Source organism: Hibiscus syriacus, unplaced genomic scaffold, assembly GCF_006381635.1.
Source record: "Hibiscus syriacus cultivar Baekdansim isolate YM2019G1 unplaced genomic scaffold, ASM638163v2 tig00111582_pilon, whole genome shotgun sequence".
NCBI classification, from domain to species: domain Eukaryota; kingdom Viridiplantae; phylum Streptophyta; class Magnoliopsida; order Malvales; family Malvaceae; genus Hibiscus; species Hibiscus syriacus.
This window is the reverse complement of record NW_024063126.1, coordinates 1,781,326-1,803,891: the sequence shown is the minus strand read 5'-3', so window position 1 is coordinate 1,803,891 and position 22,566 is coordinate 1,781,326. Positions and strand designations below refer to the sequence as shown.

The window sequence follows — 22,566 nt, the reverse complement described above, 5'->3', positions numbered from 1 at the left end:
TACCTCCTGTAAATGAAAAATAACGATTAATAGCAGTGGATGTAAAACAGATTTGCTTACCTCGAACGAAGATGGAGTGCTGATTGGGCTAGGAAATGTTCGCATAGAACTCCTTAACTAATGAGGCGTTCACCGAACCAGGATGACGGGCAAACTTCTGCCACTTGAGCGGCGTCACGATGTCCATAACATCGGGTCCAAAACCACCATCGGTTTCCTCGGTAAAAATAAATCCCAACTCAAAAAAGAGTTTTCAGTTCTTGAAGTTTTGGAACCGAGCCTTGGCCTCATCGTTCTCAAACTGTTTCCTAGCGGTCGTGTTGGTTGGAGCTGGTCTTGAGCGCACCATTTTCAGTGTTTTTGAAGTAAGAAAAATGAAAAATGAAGAAGCTTTTGAAAGCTTTAAAAACTTGGATGTATTTCGGCTATGGAGAGAATAAGGGAAGAAGATGAGTAAAAGATAGAGAAAAAGTAAAAGTTAACATGAAAGAGAAAAAATGAATAAAGAAAGAGAAAAGAAAAAGTTAAAAATTTAGGAGGGAAAAGGGGTGATAGGACGGTTAAGAGAGGAATTAGTGGGTGGGGGTTATGCATGTATAGGGAAGGAAAAAAACTGCCAAAAGGTAATGATGGTGATAAGAAATGTCAGAAATTAAATTAAATAAAAAGAAACAAATCAAAAGAATATCTCTCCAAGTAATGCTTTGTCCTTTCCTCCCTTTGGTAACCGCTCCTTGTACGGTTTGCAGCAATGTGGTCCCTACAAATCAGATCAAAAATTAATTACAAAATAAAATAAAACTAAAGAAAAAAACTTGAATGTTAAATTTTATTTATGCACAGGCATAAATTCAATGCCGAGGCATCGAATTTTGGTTCTCCTCTGAGCACGCTTCAGTATCGTGCAGCCGTAACACGTCCTTTGTTGTGCGGTGGTGGAATTCCATTGTAGGCTTTCAGACGCTGGCCATTGACCTTGAAGATCTTCCCATTGTCTATTCTCTTGATGTCAACAGCTCCATGGGGATAGACATAATGCACCTCAAATGGCCCTGACCATCGAGATTTTAGCTTCCCAGGAAAGAGTTTAAGTCTGGAGTTGAAAAGCAAGACTTGTTTCCCCACATGAAAATGTCGTGGCATCAGTTTTTGGTCATGCCACTTCTTGGTTTTCTCCTTGTATATCCGAGCATTCTTATATGCTTGTGCTCTAAACTCTTCCATTTCATTAAGTTCTAATAATATTTGCTCCCCAGCTAGTTGAGCATCGAAATTCAATCGCTTGATAGCCCAATAAGCTTTATGTTCAAGCTCAACCGGGAGATGACAAGCTTTACCATACACTAACTTGAAGGGTGACATCCCCAAAGGAGTTTTGAATGTTGTTCTGTACACCCAAAGTGCTTCATCCAACTTTGGCAACCAATCCTTTCGCTTTGGGTTCACCACTTTCTCTAAAATCTGCTTGATCTCTCGATTAGATATCTCAGCTTGGCCATTTGTCTGCGGATAATATGCCGTGGCAATCTTGTGTCGAACTCCATATCTCAGCAATGCCTTGGCAATTAACTTGTTATCAAAATGGGTTCCTTCATCACTGATGATAGCACGAGGTACTCCAAACCGAGTGAAAATATACTTGTGCAAAAACTTGAGTACGGTCTTGGAGTCATTCTTTGAAGTTGCTATTGCTTCCACCCACTTTGACACATAATCCACAGCAAGCAATATATATTATTTTCCTTCAGAAGATGGGAATGGTCCCATGAAATCAATGCCCCACACATCAAACAGCTCTATCTCCAAAATATTTTGTAGCGACATCTCATGTCGTCTGGAGATGTTTCCAGTCCGTTGGCATCGATCACATCCTTTGTAAATTGCTTGGGCATCTCTAAACAAAGTTGGCCAGTAAAAGCCTGATTGCAGGACCTTAGCAGCAGTCCTTGCTCCACCAAAATGGCCTCCACTTGGGGCCGAATGACAATGGTACAAAATATCACTTTGCTCCTCTTCAGGTACACATCGTCTAATGAGCTGATCGGCACAATGTTTGAACAGATATGGCTCATCCCAAAAATAGTGCCTTGCATCGTGCTTGAACTTCATTTTAGCCTGACTATTCAAATCAAAAGGCACAATTCCACTAACAAGAAAATTAACAAGGTCAGCGTACCACGGGATTGTCGCGGCATATAAAATTTTCTCATCAGGAAATTCCTCTTGGATATCTACAGTGTCATGGCATTCAGAATTGTTCTCTAGCCTAGATAAGTAATCAGCAACTTGATTTTCAGTTCATTTTCTATCTACCACCTCTAAGTCAAATTCTTGCAAAAGTAAGATCCACCTAATAAGTCTAGGCTTGGCATCCTTTTTGTTCACTAAGTATTTTATAGCCGAATGATCAGTGTGAACAATAACTTTAGTGCCTATTAGGTAAGGTCTAAATTTATCAAAAGCAAATACTACGACAAGTAATTCTTTCTCAATGGTGGTGTAGTTCAATTGTGCTTCATTTAAAGTGCAGCTAGAGTAATAAATAACATGAAAGATTTTACCTCGGCGTTGCCCCAAAACAGCTCCTACGGCATAATCTCTTGCATCACACATCAGCTCAAATGGTGATGTCCAGTCGGGAGGGACTACAATGGTTACCGAGATCAGTTGTCGCTTTAGCTTAGTAAACGTGCCGAGGCATAATTCGTCAAACATAAAGGGTTGGTTTTGTTGAAGCAATGTGCACAAGGGTTTAGAAATCTTGGAGAAATCTTTGATAAACCTTCTATAGAATCCAGCATGTACAAGAAAACTTCTTATTTCCTTGACCGAAGTTGGTGGTGGCAATTTTTCAATCACTTCAATCTTTGCCTTGTCCACCTCAATACCCTTGTGTGAAATTTTGTGGCCTAATACAATACCTTCAGTCACCATGAAGTGACATTTTTCCCAGTTTAAGACCAATTCAGCCTCCTTGCATCTCTTGAGAACTTTTGCTAAATTTCCGAGGCATCGTTCAAAATCATCCCCACAAACAGAAAAATCGTCCATGAAGATCTCCAGAAAATCCTCAACCATATCTGAAAATATAGCTTGCATACAGCGCTGAAACGTTGTCGGGGCATTACAGAGTCCAAAAGGCATCCTCCTAAAGGCAAAAGTGCCATAGGGACAAGTAAATGTAGTCTTCTCCTGGTCCTCTGGTGTGATGACAATTTGATTGTACCCCGAGTACCCATCCAAAAAGTAATAGAATGCTTTGCCGGCCAATCGATCAAATATTTGGTCAATGAAAGGTAGAGAAAAGTAGTCCTTCTTCGTAGCTTTGTTGAGTTTTCTATAGTCCATACATATCCTCCATCCAGTCACAGTGCGAGTGGGTAATAGCTCATTATCCTCATTCGTAACCACCGTCGTGCCTCCTTTCTTCGGAACACATTGGACAGGGCTCACCCATGAGCTATTAGAGATAGGGTGGATCACTCCAACATCAAGCCATTTCAGAATTTCTTTCATCACCACTTGCTTCATAATAGGGTTGAGTCTTCTTTGTGGTTCAATTGAATTACCGTGGCAATCCTCTAGCAGAATCTTGTGCATGCAGATCGTGGGACTAATGCCTTTCAAATCGGCCATAGTCCAACCAATTGCTTTCTTATGCTGCATCAAAACACTTAACAAACTTTGCTCTTGGTTAGCAGTAAGGTTAGCGGAAATAATCACCGGTAAAGTCTCATCGCTACCTAAGTAAACATATTTAAGATGCCCTGGCAAAGTCTTAAGCTCTAGATTGGGTGCATGCAATAATAAAGGCTTAGGAGAAATGAATTCATCAAAATTCAGAGGTTCAAAATTCATACCTGATCTAACTTGTACTAAGCTAGATTGCTCCTCCAAAATTGGAAAGTCGTCGGACTCTCCTAAGCTTTCATCATCCACCCAATATTCATTTTCTGCTAGCTGAATGAAGTTGTTCTGGCAAAGATATTCAGTCTCTTCTTCAATCACTGAGTTCAATTCAGAAATGCCTTGGCATTCTTCAATGTCATCAACATATTTGAGCGTTCTAAAAACATTGACAGTCACACACTGATCAGCCACTCTCATGGTGAGTTCACCTTTTTCATAGTCTATCAAGATACGTCCAGTGGCTAGGAAAGGTCTTCCTAGAATGATTGGTGCCTTGGCATCAACTTCGCAGTCCAAAATTAAGAAGTCGACTGGAAACACAAACTTGTCCACCCTTACTATGACATCCTCGACTCTCCCTTCATGTTTAACATGGGATTTGTCGGCAAGTTGTAAAATAACTTAGGTGGGTCTTGCATCTCCTATGCCAAGCTTCAAGAATATCGATTTCGGTATTAAGTTGACACTTGAACCAAGATCACATAAAGCCTTTCCAACGAAATTAGCTCCAATTGAATAAGGAATAATGAAGCTGCCCGGATCATTTCTCTTTGGCGGTAGCTTACTCAATGAAGAACAAAATTCGGTTGCCGTGGCAATAGTCTCTACTTTCCTTTTCTTAGTACAGATGTCCTTCAGAAATTTGGCATACATCAGCATCTGTTCAACAGCTTCTAAGAGAGGTATATTGATATGGAGCTGATCAAGAATGTCTACGAACTTTTTGAGCTGAACTTCATCATTGTGCTTCTTCAATCTTTGCGGGAAGGGTGGGGGAGGTCTAGCTTCCTTAGCTGTAGGAATAGAATTTTCTTTTGCCTTGGCATCAGAATCTGGTACCTTGGCAGAATCCTCCTCCTTGTCCTTCTCAGAAACTCTATCATCTTGTAATTCAGCTTCAGTAGTGGGACTAGAATCATCTTGTTGTGGCCCACTATCCTTGACTTGTCGATTGATTTGTGTTCCACTCCTAAGAGTTAACACATTGCAATGTTCTTTTCCAGGCCCTTTAGTGACTTCAGTATCACTTGGCAAACGTCCTTGCTGACGCTCTTGCAATGCCGTAGCAATCTGACCAACTTGACCTTCCAAAGCTCTCAGAGACCAGCTATGGCTTTGAAGTAAGGCGCCTTGACTATGAAGTAAAGCTCCTTGATTCTTAATTGAAGTAGAATGGTCTTGCAGTATTGTCTTCGTAGTAGATATGAATTATTGAATTGTAGCTTCTAAGGAACTTATGCTCACTGAAGATGAAGCTCCTTTGTTAGCATTATGCCATGGCATAGCATTTTGGTAACCTTGAGGCTCATTGTGATTCTGCTGCCTAGTAGGTTGATTAGCATTGTGGGCTCATTGATTTCCCCATGAAAAATTAGGATGCTGACGCCATCCAGCAATATAAGTGTTTGAGTAAGGATTGTTGCTGCCTCGATTGTAATTGCCTACAAAGTTGATGGACTCATGGTTGGTTGGGCATTCACTCTCGTGATGATTACCTTGGCATAACAGACATGCCAGACTAGTTGTTTTCACTTTCTTCACATCAGTGGAACATTGTAAGTTCTTCAACATATTAGTAATAGCGGAGAGTTGAGCGGACACCGAATCTTTGGCTTCTAACTCGAATGCTCCAGGTGCTCTCCTCCCACTCTCAAGTCTTGAGGAAGGAAATTGATAATCATTGTTAGCAATTCTGTCCAAGATAGCAAACGCCTCCGTAGGTGATTTGTCCAGCAATGTCCCATTTGCCGAGGCATCCAGTAACATCCTCGTGGGTGCATTGACTCCATTATAGAACATGACTACTTGAGTCCAATCATGAAAACCATGATTTGAACACTTTCGAAGCAAACTCTTGTAACAATCCCAACACTCATACATGGATTCGTCATCGCCCTGGCGAAAAGATGATATTTCATTCCTTAGCTGCGTATTCATGTTTGGTGGGTTGTACCTTAATAAGAAACTCTTGCAAAGATCGGCCCATGATTCCATCGAACCGGCTGGTACACCACTCAACCAAGCCCTTGCTCGGTCACGCAATGAATACGGAAAAAGCTTTAATTTCAGAAAATCCTCATGCACTCCTTCTTGGCGGAAAGAATCACAAACTTCCAGAAAATTACGAATGTGCTGCCTGGCATCTTCAGTTGGCATACCCCCAAACTGCCCAATGGAATTCAACATGTTGAACATGACTGGTTTCAGCTAGAAATGTGCGGCTTGAATTTCGGGTGCCACAATCCCAGGATTCAGATCATCCATCATCGGATTTAAATGATCTCGAATAACACGAGTCCTGATAGCAGGTTCAACATTATTTAATGCCGCGACATTCTGATTTCCATCATCTTGACCAATGCCTTGGTTTCCAATCTGATACATATTTCCTTGAGCACGTCTTCTTCTTCTAAAGAGTCTTTCAATCTCAGGTTCTATCGTTTCCAAAGGCTCTTCAGAATTTCTTCTAGGCATACACTAAATAAACCTGAAAAATAAAACAAAAATATCAAGTAAACTATACAAAAAAATAAAAATGCAAAACAAAATAAAATGCTCTGGAAAAACTAAATAACTTCAGGCTGCCAATCCCCAGCAACGGCGCCAAAAACTTGTTCGCGTGTTGTGAGTACTATAAAATATACGTAAATAATGTGCAAGTATACACAATCGCTCAAGTAATATAATGATGAGTGAGTATCGTCTCCACAGGGATTGGGTGAAATCACAAAAGTCTAACCAAAGCAATGCAATATTCTATCTAAGTATAGTTAGTCTTGATATATACAAATGTCACGGCAATGGATATGTGTATGCTGGTGGATGCGGATTGATGGTGTGATGGTGTAGCAAATTGAAATGCAGTGGCAATGATGGATGTTTAATGTTGAGTACGGTGAAATGTTGAGGCAATGAGAAATGGTAAAAATAGTAAATAAAAAGATAAATAAAATAAGAAGAAAATAATCCTCACGTAACAAGCTTCCAATTAAATGAATGGTAAGGATTGGTCTAAGGTTGCTAAACTTATTTCTCAAGTATATTTAAGCTATCTTGTCTTTACTTACTCGACAAGGCTTTCATAAGGTGTTCAAAAGAACCTAACAGAATAGGATGCCAAGGCATCTGCTCTCACTCAACGATGTTGGACAGCCTACCCTATTGATAAAGACACCCTTTTTAGTTGTTGAAATCATATCCTAGTTTCTTCCGAGATCTAAGGGATTAAGTTATAATATTCCTAGGCCGGTTCAAAGCCCCTTGAAAATACCATAACCCATTGCTTATGAGGATCTTATCTTGCGTTTCTTCCGAATACTTTCAAGTATTTTTAGCTTAGGATTCTTCCGAATACCTAACCTTCATCTAAGAGATGGACATTTCCATGCCTCTTACAAGCCTAGATGGTGAAGCATTCATAAGCAAAAAAAATAAAGAACCCAAAATAAACTTAAATATACCCTAAAAAATAAAGTTTAAACAATCGTTCAACCAACCACCACCAAATAGGTTAGTTCATGGTGGGGTTCGAAATATCCAAACACAAAGTCATGAAAATATTCGTTCCAACAACCCACAAATTAATAGAAAAATAGCAGCAAAAGGGAAGTGAGAAGAAGCCTTCGACGCGCCACCGGAGGTCTCCTCTCGGCCACCACGAACCAACTAGCTCGCTAGCTCCTTCCGGCGCCTAGCTTGCCACTCCTTGGAGCTTTATCAATGGAGGAATATCCCAAGGAAGAAGAAATAAAAATGTGATTTTTTTCTGCTCTATGCGTGTGCTCTATGTCCTCTTTTTCTTCTCTCCCATGAGGTGTCATATATAATAGAAATATCTAGGGGTAATGATGAGGTTGTTGGGTGCAAAATACCCCTCATACCCCTAGAACAACATGTTGAGCATGAACCTTATCCTCCAAGTGGTAGTGGTCCTTTGGTAGTTCTGGCAGGCGGTTACAGCAGTCCTTCACGTACAGAGACAGCTGTCCAGTGCCAGCTGTCCTTATGCAGAAATATCTTTTTGTCTTTTTCTGAGGCTGAAATGCCAAGGCATTTCAATCTGCTTTAGCAAGGTGTGATGCCGCGGCATTACTTCCCAAAGAATCCTTTTTCTTATTTCCTGCACACCATAGACAAACTGCACATTTCCCTCAAACAGCACCATTAAGAAATAAAATAGCACAACCACCACAAATGCAACTATATACAACTACATGATCCTAAAATGACTAAGATGAGCTTTTAAACAAACAATAACTTAAGTGAAAAAGGCTTTAAAAGTAGCCTTTCTAGGAAGTTGACAAAGGTAGTAAACTATTGATTTACCTTGGGTAGGGAGTACCTTCATTGGTGGTTTGGCCAGTGTTAAGAATGTCGAAGCTAGAGGCCATTCGATGGCCACCATCGGTGGTGGTCGGTGAGAGTAATCGCCAAGGTAAGACGGTGAGAGGCTGCTCGAATCGGCTTTGGTCATTTTTGGCTAAACTATAGAGGAGTGGAGAGGTGAGTGAGCAACACATTTTTGGCTCAGTTAGGTGGACCCTTCGACCACCCGTATGATACCCGGTGTGCGACGAGGGAATGGGCTGCCATGGCTGGACAATTGGCAGTGCTGTGGGGTTCCAAATAGGGTCGTCGATGGGGTTTGTTTTGAGATGGAGAGAGGTCGCGCTGGAGAGGAAGAAAGGGGGGTATGTTTTGTGTTTTTGGGTAAATCACAGTCTAGTCCCCCAGCTTTAGCAGGTCATTACTTTTGGGTCATCATTTTAGGGCTAATCACATGTAAGTGCCTTCACTTCTACCTTGTTTTTACATCTGGGTCACTATGCATATGTTGTTTTATTTATCGTGATTTTGACCCCCTATTTTGCTTTATTTTAATTTGGTCACTGATTTATGCTTTGTATGTTTCCTATTATTTACTAACTTTTATTTTATCGTACATTAACCACTAACTTTTATTTTCTTTCATTGTAACCATTGTTTACTTATTTATTTATCGTTTCTCATATTTAATTCGACCTTGTGGTGACCCGATATGGCGTACGATCCATATTATTATGGTCTGGACTCTACTAACTCCTAATCATTTTTTATTATTTTTATTAATTCATTAGATTTATTATTCGAAATTGTGGTGACCCGATATGGGCTACGATCCACATTATTATGGTCCAGACTCTGGTAACCACTAACCTCTAACTTTTCTAACAGTTAACATTTGTTACTATTAACCGCTAACCGCTAACACTAACCATTAATTTTTATTTATTTCTATACATATTTATTTATTTATTTTATGTTCAAAATATCGTATGACCTTGTAGTGACCCGCCCTGGGGCGCGACCCATATTATTTATGGTCCATGTTAAAAGATTAAAAATAACCCCAAACTTTTAAATTTATGTAATATAATATTATTTTTATTTATTTATTTATTATTCCAACACTTTAATTTTTAGTACTTTATTTTTCTGCCCCTTTAATTTCCTGCATTTTATTTCAGTCCTTTTTAATTTTTAGCACTTAATTTTCTGTATTTTCATTTAAGCGTCTTAACTTGCACCTCATTGTATTTTAGTTATTGATATTACTTGTGGTTTACTTATTTCTAATGCTTATACTTTCCACTGTTTATGTTTCAACCTTATTTATTCATTATCATATTTAGCTGGTGTTTTAATATTGGTTGTTAGCTTATAAAGTTTTCATGTTAGTAGACAACCGATGCTTGACTTGCATTTTAGACTCAAAACTAAACTTGATTACCTTTGTTATTGCTACCCCTTTGACGTACATACTTTCATATTATATTTATATTATTATTACTCGAACTTTATTTATTATAAATCATTGTAGTTCTTTTTATATATATACAAGAAGGATAATTTTCGTTGTGAGGGAGATCTATGAAGACACCTCCCAACTACAAGGGAATATGTCTTTCAAAGAATTTTTCGCACAAAATATTTTTTTTTGTATTCGATGTCTTTTTTACTTTATTTTTACCTTATTATCTTATTTTATTTTATTTTATCTCGATCTATTTTTATTTTATTTTATTTTTGTATTTGATATAAAAAATGTAAGGCAATGTCCTTTTGTATGGTGAATCCATGGAAATGCCCCCTAACTGACCAGGGAGGTATTTTCTAGAATTGTTCATACAAAATAATACCCTTTTTATTTATTTATTTTAATTAGGATCACAATTTAAATGTATATTCAAATTTGTAAATTTTTAATATTTAGATGACGTATAATCGCTTAGGTACTGATTTTGGGCATTGTAGGGGTGCTTATCATTCCCCACGCGTAATCGACTCCCGAACCCTTTTCAAAATGAATTTCTGGTTAAACGCATATCACTTTTTATCTTTTAAAATTATTTTCCTTAGAATTATTTTATAAGATATTTTTAGGTATTCAACCTACCTAACACAAAGGTAGATGGTAACTCCAAATCTATTTATTTGTTATTTATTTTAAAACCCAATACTTCTCCAAAATCAAGTTGGATCGCTCCCCGTCATAGCCCTAAAAAGTTTAAGGATCGTTCTGACGTAACCAAAACCCTAAAAAAACCCTAAACTACTCTAATAAAAAAAACATTAAAAATACCCTAAACACTAATTCCTAAATAAGTTCATCATCCTAAACACTAAACCATTAATCCTAAAAATTCCCCAAAAGCTTAGAAACCCAAAACCATTAACAACCTAACCTTAAAAAATCCTAAACCCTAAAAACCCATAAAAATAACATAAACACACTAAATTGAGCTAGGAATCAGTCTAATAATGCATTCCACAAAATACACGTTTCAAAAGCTCTTTCTCTGCAATACGCCTTTCCACCATGGCGCCACATTAGCAAAAACCCCTGGAAGGTGCCCCCTGAAACGCGCCTTCGCTCTACATCAACAATGTGCAGCTCCTAAAACGCGCCTTCGCTCCACATCAACAAAGTGCACCCCCTGAAATGCGCCTTCGCTCCACACTATCAGAAAGGGTGTTAGATCGGGAAATATTGGAGAAAGGGTGATAAAATGGGAATATTAAAATTTTAAGGTGACTTTTCGATAAAAATGTCATTTTTAGGTGGTCCAATCTCACCTCGGAAATGATTGGTAGTGACTCTCATTTTATTTTTATAATATTTTCAAAACCCATTTTGACAGCTTGGCGACTCTACTGACGAACTTTTTGTTTTTACAAAAAGGAGAGTCAAGCCACGAGTTGATTACCCTTTGTTTTAATTTTAAAAAGTTGTGAGTTCGAATTTATTAATTAATTATCTGTTATGCTTTTCAAAATAAAAATATTTTCTCTCTGGTTACAAGCTTTCTTTTGATTATGCACATTTTAAAATTATTGCATATCATAAGATCTAGACCCAAGGTTTCTCCCAATTCACCTAAGTGAGGGAAATGTTACACCAATGAAGAATATTGTTTTTCTTCATGTAGGCCTAGCAGATTACTTCTAGAACACATTCTTTATGCCTTCGAGGATACTATTTTTCCTTTTTCTAGACATATAGCAATGTATCGAAGTCTTTGTCTACCTTAGTATGTTACAAGGACAATTCGAGTACCTTCTTTAGAACCGAGTCATCTTGTAGTGAATTTAAGAACCTACCCCATTAGACCCATGTGAAAACATTAGAGAATTCGAATGCACGTAGTTAGAGTTTTTTTTTAAGTTTTCATTGTGTTGTTTACCACTTTCTTCATGAGTTTCATTCGATTTCTGTAGAGTCTAACTAACTCATTTTTCATTATTGTTCACTTGTATTGATTTATAAACTTATGTGGAACATTATAAAATGCATTAATTCCTAAGTTAATTGTCAAATTAGAAGGTTTTCAATATGATAATGTCATAGGAATGGGTAGCCTTATTGTATTGAGACATTATGTGTTCTTTGAAAGTTGATTTATGATAATTACCTTGGAATTAATACACATAGAATATTCATAGAAGGTATTGATCTCCGAGTAAAATTTTCACATTAAAACACTTTCAATACAACGATGTCACAAGAAGAGGTAGATAGAATTTAAAAGGCACGATAATGATCCAAAAAGGTTCTCCATGAAAAGACATGAGGAAAATACATCAAGTTAAGATATTGATTCAAAGTCAAGACAAGATTACTCAAGTGTATATGGTGGTCTAACATGTGGAATTCATAAGAAAAGAAGATGAAGCAATGAAGTTGTGCATTGCTCAAACAAATTAGGAAGTCTTTTGATGTCTCTATCTACCTCGATGTATTAAGGCATTTTGTGTTCTTTAAAAGTTGTTTTATGAAAACTACTTTGAGATCAATTCCTTTTTGCATTGAATTTTGCATTATATATCCCATTGTATAATATTCATCTTTAGTATTTGTGTAAAATAATATGCATTCATGTTTTAAAGAACGAGAAAAAATGTATAGAAGGTTGTGTAACAAAAGAAGAGATATTGACATACATGAATATTCATCCTCATAACACTCGAAGAAAAACAAAATAAATGGAATCAAGATTGACTAAGTTAGAGGAAGAACTCTTGATGATGACTCAAAATCATAAGACTACTTTGGACTCTATCGCGCAAGGCCAAACTAATATGGTTAATGAGATAGTGGCAAAACTATTTGAGCAGAGTGTTGCAAAATTCTCAGGGGCAGGAAATTCTGAGTGTGTCGTGGTACAATCCACTCCAAAGCTAGTCATTGTTCTAGAAAAATTACCTTGAGGTTCCTTGGCCACTAAGGTGCAAGTTGCTATAGCTATCCTCTAAATAATCTTGAAGATTTTATTGTGCTAGACCTGGATGAGTTATAGAATGCAAGAAATGAAGTACCTAAGCACTTGAAAGACTGATGCAAAGACTTTTTCAAAAGGTTAAGGGGACAAAGACCTTATAATGATATGAATGCCAGAGAGCTTAGCCTAGTACTCAATTTGGTTCAACTTCTGAAATTCAAAATGCCATAATTTGAGACGTATGATGGCAAAACTTGTCCCACCGCACATCTTACTATGTTATGTCGTAGGATGATTGGTTTCATGGAAGTTGATAAACTACTAATTCATTGCTTTCAAGCATGTTTATCTGGAGCAACTACAAGGTGGTACAATCAACTGACTCGTACTAAGATAGGGTCATGGAAAGATTTAGTGGCGACATTCAAAAAGTAATATTAACATGTTTCTGACATGAGGCCTGACTGAGTCACACTTTAAAACATGGAGATGAAGAATAACGAGAGTTTCTGCTAGTATGCACAAAGGTGGAGAGACATTGGAACTCAAGTTCGTCCATCGCTAAGTGAAAGAGAAATCATCACCATGTTTATTGACATATTAAAGTCCTCTTACTTTGATCACATGTTAAGAAATGTTGCCAAAAGCTTCTCCAACATCGTTATGTGTACAAAAAATGATCGAGAGAACAGTGAAGAAAGTAAAATCATAGGAAATATTTTTGCACTACCTCTACTAAAGAAGTTTATGAAACTTGAACAAATGGAAGATTTCAAAGAACCGAAATAGAAACACTCTTTAAAATGTTTTACAATTGAATATACTAGTTCTGTCATTTTGTCCGCATCCGATTGAAAATCCTGACCAAAATAGAGGGGCATGTCACAATGATATCAAAGACCGAGAAATGAAAAACATCTTGGTGGACGTGAAACCCTAGAAAATTTTAGGTGAAGTCAACCCAAAGCCTAACCCATTGATCTTGACACTTATCAAAGGGATATAATTTTTAAAAAAATTGAAAAGTAATTGATTTATTTATTATTCAATGAACTGATGATTTATTTCAATTGTGAGCCTGAAGCAAGGGGCACCATTTTCGTTGTACAAAATTTCTTTTGCAAAATAAAAGAATGAAAAAAACATTTTCAAACAGGACAATTTCAAGGAGATAAGATGTGTTTGAAATGGTCATGACCCACTCTGCCTTAAAATTTGGACATAAAGTAGGGCAATGAGTAAAAGGCCAAAGCAAAAAGAAGAAGCGAGGTAGAAACAATGAAAATATCTTTTGATTTTAGATCAAGGACAAGAAGACTTCTCACAAATCTTTCTGACATAATGTTTTCCTCAAAGAGCATAACTTAAGAATGACCAATGGGGTTCAAACCAACTTTACAATAAGCCAAAGCTAGTGCCTACATCAAAGAGAAACCATTTACCATCAAACTAAAGAGGGAGAAAAAAAGACGTATGACGGTACTCCTAATGACGTGATTTGATCTTGGCACCCTTGAAAAATGATACGAGGAAAATACATTCAAATTGACAAAAAATACTCAAAATAAGTATTCTGATAAAGCAATTGGGCTTGAAAATAGAAGAGACATCGAGACCTTATACTCGATTGTGGTGAGAATTCAAGGTTGGTGTTCGTCCAAAAAGAAAACATTTCATTTGAAACAATGGCACAATAATAAGAAGAATACATGATCACATACAAGATGATAAGATAAAAGCTTAAATTGACATGCTATAATGCTGACACTAGGGAAAATTCTTGAATGATAGTCCTCTCTTTTAAGATTGAAGAAGAATGATAATTGACACTTCTACACCATTTTCATAGAATAAGTACAAGAAAATTGCATCCACGCTTTTATAAAAATATGCACATTTTTTTCTTATCTTTAAATAAAAGCAGAAGATTTGTGATGGAAAGATCTCGAGAAGAGGACCAAAAGTTGAACCTCGAAGATGGATGAAATCATATTTAATAGGGGAAAAATAAAAATAGAGGATCCAAGACATGTGTTTACCAGGAAGCAAGCCTCTTTGATAGCTCAAAGTGATTAGATAATAAGATTTTTTATTAAGGAGAAACAATTGTAACTCAACTTTGTCTTCTCCAGAAAAGAAAGTGTTTGAATCACACATAGACCTTCATAGATTGATTTCTTGAGAGAATTTGACTCTCAAGAGGCAGGATGAGAAGGCTAACTCCCTTGATCCAAATAGAAAAAGGATTAACCAAATACGATGTGTGATAAAGAAAAGTCTTCACCATGAAAGCATTGAAATATTACGATTGTCAAACTTGACAGTGAAATTGCATTTGTTGAGATTGAGACATTTTGAAAAAGAAGATTAATCTCCCAAGATTAAGACATGTGCATAATTGTATTCTGCATACATGCATGCCATAACAAAATTACATTAGAACATCCTTAAGACACATTGCATATAAGACATTCGAAATCATATCCTATGGATGTTGGATCTCTAAAATTGAATTTTCATTGATCACGACTTGGCATCCTTTAGAGGAAGGAGCAAGATCGTTCCCTGATTTGGTGTTCTTCAGAGAAATGAGCAGACCAACCACTGATTATGACTTGATCTCCTTCAAAGAAAGGAGCAAGATAATTCCCCAATTTGGCATCTTTCAAAGAAATGAGCAGATCAACCATTGATTATGACTTGGCATCCTTCAGAGAAAGGAGAAGATCAACCATTGTTTACGACTTGGCGTCTTTCACAGAAAAGAGCAAGAACGTTCCTCAATTTGACGTCCTTCAAAAGAAGGAGCAGACCAAACATTGATCCTTTAGAGAAAGGAGAAAGATCATTTTCCAATTTGACTTATTTTAGAGAAAGGAGCAGATCAACTATTGATCCATACTTGACTTCTTTCATAAAAAGGATCAAGATCATTTCCCAACTTGGCGTCCTTAAGAGAAATGAGCAATATTGTTTTCCAGTTTGGAATCCTTCAGATAAAGGAACAAGTCAACCATTGATGACGATTTGGCATCACTATTTTAAGGGAGCAATATCATTTTCAGACTTGATGATTATGGACAAATAAATGAGCGTGTCTTGACATTAAGGGTGCGTTTGGTTCACGGAATGTAAGATTACCAGTGAGAATAAAAGATTACCAGGGAATAGGATTACTGAGAATATTATATTACTGTGTTTGGTTGGTTTGGCAGGAATGTAAGATTACCGTGTTTGGTTGAAGGAATATAAAAGATTAATGGAATGTATATTTTACCAAATTGTCCTTGTTCTATATTTTTAACAAGTAAAATTCTAAATATTTAAATAAAAATTATTTATATAAAAATTTTATCTGTTGATAATATATTATTTGAGTATTTAAATATATCATGTATTATTTTAATTTTAATTAATATTAAATTTTACATAATTTATGGTAAAAATATATTAATGTTTACATTGTGGTTGCGTTGGAGACGACTTTGTTGTCATGCTTGCCCTCCAAGGAGCTTCAAGCTATTGACCGTTCTCCCCACCCTTCTCATCAGAGTCAGTAGCTCTCACCCTCTCCTTAATTCCCAAAGCATTTCCATTTATATATATATATATATAGATGATCTGTCATGTTCCTTCTGTGATAGTCTTTTGATACTTGTTCTTATTCTGATGTTTGGTTCCATATTTTATCATTGTTCAGAATCAGATAGATGTACTTGAATGAATGCATTAACTTACTAACGTAGTACCCAGAAAAGTTCAGATAAATTTAGTTAATATAAGCTTTTTGGATCAAATCCTTGTGTTCTAAAATGGTGTTTTTATTTGCAATTGCCATAGTTGATGTGGAGAGGCATGCTAGAGATTTCATGGAGGCTGCCAAGAAGTTTCAGTTATACTTCCTTGGCTTGCAACGTGAGGATCAACCAACCAAAGCTGAAATGCTCAGAAAAGTAAACCCAACAACTTTTATTGTAGATGATTGCGGTGTATGATTAAGCCACTCCAAAGAAGCTCAATTTAACTTGTTTCTTGTTCTAACAGGAGATTGCAACAGTGGAAGAAGAATTGAAAATGAAGTCCGAGATCATCAAGAATCAGGAGAGACTGATCCAAGGATGGAGAAAGGATTTGAGTGACCAACTGGTTAAACATAATACTGAATTGGAGAGAGTATAGCCGAGTAGAATTAAGCATTAATGATATGCTAATCTCTTGGATTATAGTTCGTTTGAGATTGATCCAACCTAGGGTCTAGCTTCACAACCAGTTGTGTTATTGTTTGATAGTGACAATTGCATTATATTTGCTGCTTGTGTAACTGAAAAAAAGTACAATTAATACAATCTCTTTATATACTAAATTTAGTCATTTGATTCATACTTAACCTGATTAGTATCGCAACAAATGTTAAAACATAGAGAATTTAATAATAATTCATAGACAGAAACAAGGAAAAACAATTTTGACATATTAAAAGCGGAGCTTGGAAACTTGTTGCAGTCTCCATCAATGACAGAAACAAGAAACCAATTGCAAAAATACATATACCATCTCCTTGTCATAAAAGGGAAAGCCCTGCATTCGCCTAAGAGCATTGGTAGCGGAGCTAACATCCTCGAAAATAACCCAATCTTGACCTTTGTGTTTCAGCGTCTTCAATGCTAACACATCCAGTATCTTTCCGAATTGTGAGAACACAACGTGCAACGACTTCTTCAACTCTGCAATCATCACTCGAGAAAAAAAATGAAATCAAGGAAAAGAAAAGGATGTAAGCGTTTTTTAAGTTTGTCGTCGAGACCAGTTTGCACTTGATTTCCTGTCTGGGATGAACCATTTACCTTTGCCAAATCTTGGACCGTCTCAAGGACGGTGGGGCCGGCAGCCATCCCAAGACTAGCAGGAGCAGCAGCTTCTCCAGGGTTAATAAGCCCAGTAACCTTGGCAACTTTTTTGGCGAGACTGGAAGGATCTGCACCCTCCAATTTATCAAAAATCATACCATCCTGACAGAAACAATCAAATGGCCAACCTTATTTATCAAGTAATTGGATTGACTTAGCAACTAGTATTCAAACATATACATTCATGGATTAAATCAACTTCAGTGTGAATATATATATTCAATGGTCACTAGCTCTAAATATATGGAAAAACATAGTAAATACTGAACGTACCTGTGTCGACACATATACATAACCAACACCCACAACATGATCAATGAATAACCGTTAATTGACTTAATCAATGATCAAACAACAAGCTTATCAACAGATGAAGGTTAAAATGCTCGCTCGACCTCAAATCTTTAAGCTGTTCCCGCTGGTATATTTAGCCGCATGCCTAATGCTTTACTTCGATCGAAATTCAAGTCAGGGTTTACCTCGATAAAGTGATAATGGTTTCCTACCTGAAAAAAATGTTAAAGGGTTAGCACAGAGATCTTTCAATTCTTCCTTGGAAAAAATTAACCGAAGTTTATTGGTTAGTTATATTGTAGGTCAATTCTCTGTACCTATGTTACTAAGACCGTGTCCAACACATGTCAGACACATTTTCGGATATGGATATGAAGACAAAATAAACGAAAAACTCTTGGAAAAAATATGAACATGCACATACTCGTATCCAACACTCACACACGTGTCCAAGTTACATAGCTACGTACACATAGATATAGTGGTACCGAAAGCTATGCTGTTGGCACCCAACATTCGTCTTGAAATGCTCATTTTCAACATATGGATACGGAGATATGACCTCCAGGGATTCTCTAGAAAAACTTAGAAAAATCTAATCATATCAAGACCTAACACACGCTTACATCCTATTAATATAAAAACCTAACCATTATCCCTATCTAACACTTGCACTCAAATCCTAATATAGACTGAACTGAAACTGGTGTGGAATTGATCAAACTCTAAACAAGAAAAAAATATGAATAAAAAAGAGAGTTTGCAACACCTGAACCGGCCTATCTCCACTGTTAGTGACTCTGAGGCTTACTGCTCTCCTCCCGGAATTAAGTGTAATCGTCCCACCTTTTGGGATCACTTCATCGGGAACAGTTTTATCATCCATTTCGGGTTCCTCATTAGAAGGCACTGCATTATCAATATTTTTTTAGTTCCCACTGGGATACTTCATATTCACAAGCTGGACCAGTTCCAAGTTCTAACTAATCTGCATAATATACTAAATCTGCATTGTTGATTTTGACAGAAAAAAAGAGTTCACAATATGAGCCAAGAAAAATCTGGAACAATGGCTCTTCAGGCATGTATTGCTCCAATTCTTTATGTTTCTTAATGTGTCCATAACAACACTCATGTCCAACACATGAATGAGGATATGACCTCCAAATATATGAAAATTTTCAGGAAAAGTCTAACCATATCCGTGTCGAATATATACCCTTATCCTGCACTGACATGACAGGATTAGTTTTTTTAAAGTCTTTACAAGTATTTGAATGATCCTTAGAGGTCAGATCTCCACAACAATGTTTGGGACCTGATTACTTCCACAAAAATGAAGATTAAAAAAACATAACACTTAGGATATAAAACATGAGAATTGCAAAAGGAAAAATCAATTCCATTTATGATTATTTAAAGCATAGTTACCTGAATAGAATCCAATAAATATGGCACCGATGAAAAAACCTGCCTCCTGTTTATACATCAATTGAAATTACTATTCGTTTCTACAAAATAATATATATATATCATGTGTTCAAAGCAAAACATTGTCGATGCTTATGTTACTCAGATATCGAAGCGAGTGTTGGATTCGGGTATGTGTCCCACACATGTATATTTAAGTCTTTCTAGTTTTTTCCATGTATTTGAAATGTCATTTTTAGGATTGCATCTCCATATCCATGTCTCAGAATGTATCAGATAGTAGTATTGGACACCAATAGTTCAAGAGAAATGAAGAATCCAAGCAAACTGGTTGCATACCTTCCCAAAAGTTGTTTGCCAACGTCCATCAATTCAGCCACACTCTTGTCACCATCACGAACAAACTCGAGAATCTATGGTGGAAAAAACATATCAAAAGGGATGTGAACTTCGGATTTTCCTTAAACTTCTTTAAGAAAAAATCAAAAAGGGAAAACTGGTACACAGCAAATTACAGGCATGTGATTGACTTAGCTCTGAAAACCAATAACTCTATTTATGAACAATTTCGAACAAAATCCTAAATTATCTACTCCGCTTTACGAAGATGTATGGCTTTGGCTCTTCATTTTTTCTTGAAGTATATGTATTTGGGAAATATATCAGACACTTATCTGGATGTGTATAGAATATGATCCTCCAAAGATCCTAAAATACAAGAAAATATTAGAACAAATTGAACGTACACATGTTGCAAAAAAATCATAACTTGACACTCACATCTGTGTTTAAATAACATAGCTACTAAGAAACAATGAAATTGGATATCCTGAAGCATGAGAATACCAATTGCATAAAAACACACATAATTAAAAAAAAATACACAAATAGACCCGTTCATGGAAAAAACTCAACAGAATCGGGCAATAAATCATCAGGTTGGAAAAACTCGCATAATCAGCATACAATATCCACAAATTTCAATCATTCCTAGTATATCTAGACTCTTCAGTTTTCCTGAAGAACTTGTGTCCGACATCTATGTCAAACACATACCCGAACATGAGTATGAGGGCATGATATTTCATATATAAGAAAACACTTGGTTTGAACATACCCTTATCAAACATATACTAATACCTGTATCCAACACCCATCCCAAGTTCGGATAACAAATTAGGAATCAAATATATACCAGTATCCAACACTTATCCCAAGTCTGGATAACAAATTGACATTGCCATATATATACATTATACACAAAATCGCAGAGTGTAGGAATCACCTGAGTGGCAATGAGAGCAACGGCTTCAGTATAACTTGTGCCTAAGCCCATTAGTCAGGCGCTTTTGGGCAAGGAACCCTGCATTATGAAGCTTAAAAAGGGAATAGAAGAGGAACCCTATGGTAGTGAGCGTTGGGAAAATCAATGGAGAGATGGGAAAAGACTTTGTCCATTTGCTTTGAAGCCTCACACCAAGAAGCCCAGAAGTGAAGAATAAGCGGTGCACCACTCTGGGTTCTTTCATAACCAAGAAATATGTCGAAAAAAAAAACTGAAATATGAACGCCAGAAGCAAATATCTAAACTAAATCGAAGAAGAAGAAAATTTCAGCAGAACGAAGGGGAGGGGAGAAGGCTATTTTAGACAACGGGGACGGGAATGAGTAAATACCTAAGGGAGAGGAGGGATAAACATTCCCGGGAATGAAGTAAAAAAAATTCCTGTTGGTATTAATTTTTTCCTGGCACTTGGTAATATAGTCTATCCAAACATGGGTATATTCATCCGGAAAAACAACATTCCTCCCAGGAAATAAATATACCGTGAACCAAACGGGACCTAAGGAAACAAGATTGTATTCGGATTTCATCTTTAAAGACAAGATTACTTTGATCTTAGAAGTTTGAATTTAATATCAAACAAAAATTTGTGTCTTTTTCATTACACGATAATGCATAAAGAGGGGTAATTGTAGACACATATTTTTGTCGAGTCAATTTAATTCAAATGGTATGCAATTAATGGGTTTAACACTAATTAGAATATTCTTCTTTGATTTCTTTCTATATCTCATGTAATCTCCTATATATGGAATTTATTGATAGGATTGATTTAATTTTATTAATAGGCCTTCTCTATCTCATTAAGGAGGAGAAAAAGAAAAGTATAGCCACTATAAGTGTTGTGATTTGGAAAGATACAAACAAATAAAAAGAATTTATGTTTGAAGGTAATTGTTTTTGATTTTGCTTTTAGTCTTCTTTTTTCCGATCGATTTCTATTTTTTTTTTGTTTTTTTTAAACACATTCAGATGAGAAGAAACCGATGAAAAAAGAAAAAAAGGTTTTCAAATAGATCTTCATAAAGATTTAGCCTTCCTTTAGGTTTCTTGATGGAAATCGATTGTGAATCTTGAATGAGATTTTTTTCCCTTTTGATCCAAAACTTAAAAGAAAGAAATTATATATAATTTTAGAGTGTTGAATTCAGTTAAATGACTCGATGACTTGATCTGTAACCTTATGAGATCCACATATTTTTATAAGGGTAGGAGATAATTCAAGTTCTCATGTTTGTTTTTTTCTAACTTTTTTTTTTTTTTAAAAATAATGGCCTCATTAAAAACCTCTTCTACCAACGCAAGGTTGTGGGTCTTATAATGGTAAAAGAGTGCCCCATGATCCATTAATTAAGACAGTAACAAATCGTTCTTTACATCATGTGCCATAAATTCGGGATAATCCAAACCGAAAAACAAAGTAAGGTTATAATCAAGTGCGTGCTTATCTGAACCATGCGCCACTCAATTCACCTCCCTGCGAACAAAACAAACTAAACAACCATTAAATCTAGAGCATTGATCACGTATGGTCCGCATATGAACACTCATGGTAGGATAATCTCCTACCGTATTGTTGAACAGACTATCAAGGATGAATTAAGTTCTATGATAATATCCGGCCAGTCCTCCTCTAAAGCTATATGTATTGCTGCATCAAGACCACGTAATTCAGCTAAAGTAGACTCAAATATACCCAAATACGAGGTAGCCAGCCCTCCAAGAACCGCACCATTGGCATCTCTTGCAATGACACCCACAGCAACCATCCTGGAAGCAGAATTATAAGCACCATCAGCATTCAAGTTGACGACATTCCTTGGCGGAGGTCGCCATGTATCCAGTCGCGCAGGGGTCAGAGTGGAATGTGACACACACTGAGCCTCAAGAAAGTCTTGATAAAGTGCTCTAGCATTTGCAA

General features: G+C 36.5%; 1 protein-coding gene and 1 long non-coding RNA gene across 2 annotated transcripts; one reads left to right on the top strand and one right to left on the bottom strand.

The window, feature by feature from the left end:
- Positions 1 to 16,120: 16,120 nt before the first annotated feature.
- Positions 16,121 to 16,878, top strand: LOC120165221 (mediator of RNA polymerase II transcription subunit 28-like; the record flags this gene model as incomplete). Its single annotated transcript, XM_039174783.1, has 3 exons — positions 16,121 to 16,220; positions 16,509 to 16,621; positions 16,713 to 16,878. Coding segments are annotated over 3 exons (348 nt in total), but the record flags the coding sequence as incomplete, so codon positions are not given.
- A 203-nt stretch (positions 16,879 to 17,081) lies between these two features.
- LOC120165189 lies at positions 17,082 to 18,953 on the bottom strand. Its single transcript, XR_005519786.1, has 3 exons — positions 18,639 to 18,953; positions 17,849 to 18,081; positions 17,082 to 17,677 (listed from the first exon to the last, which is right to left on the bottom strand). It is a non-coding gene; the product is annotated as an uncharacterized LOC120165189 (long non-coding RNA).
- Positions 18,954 to 22,566: the final 3,613 nt, after the last annotated feature.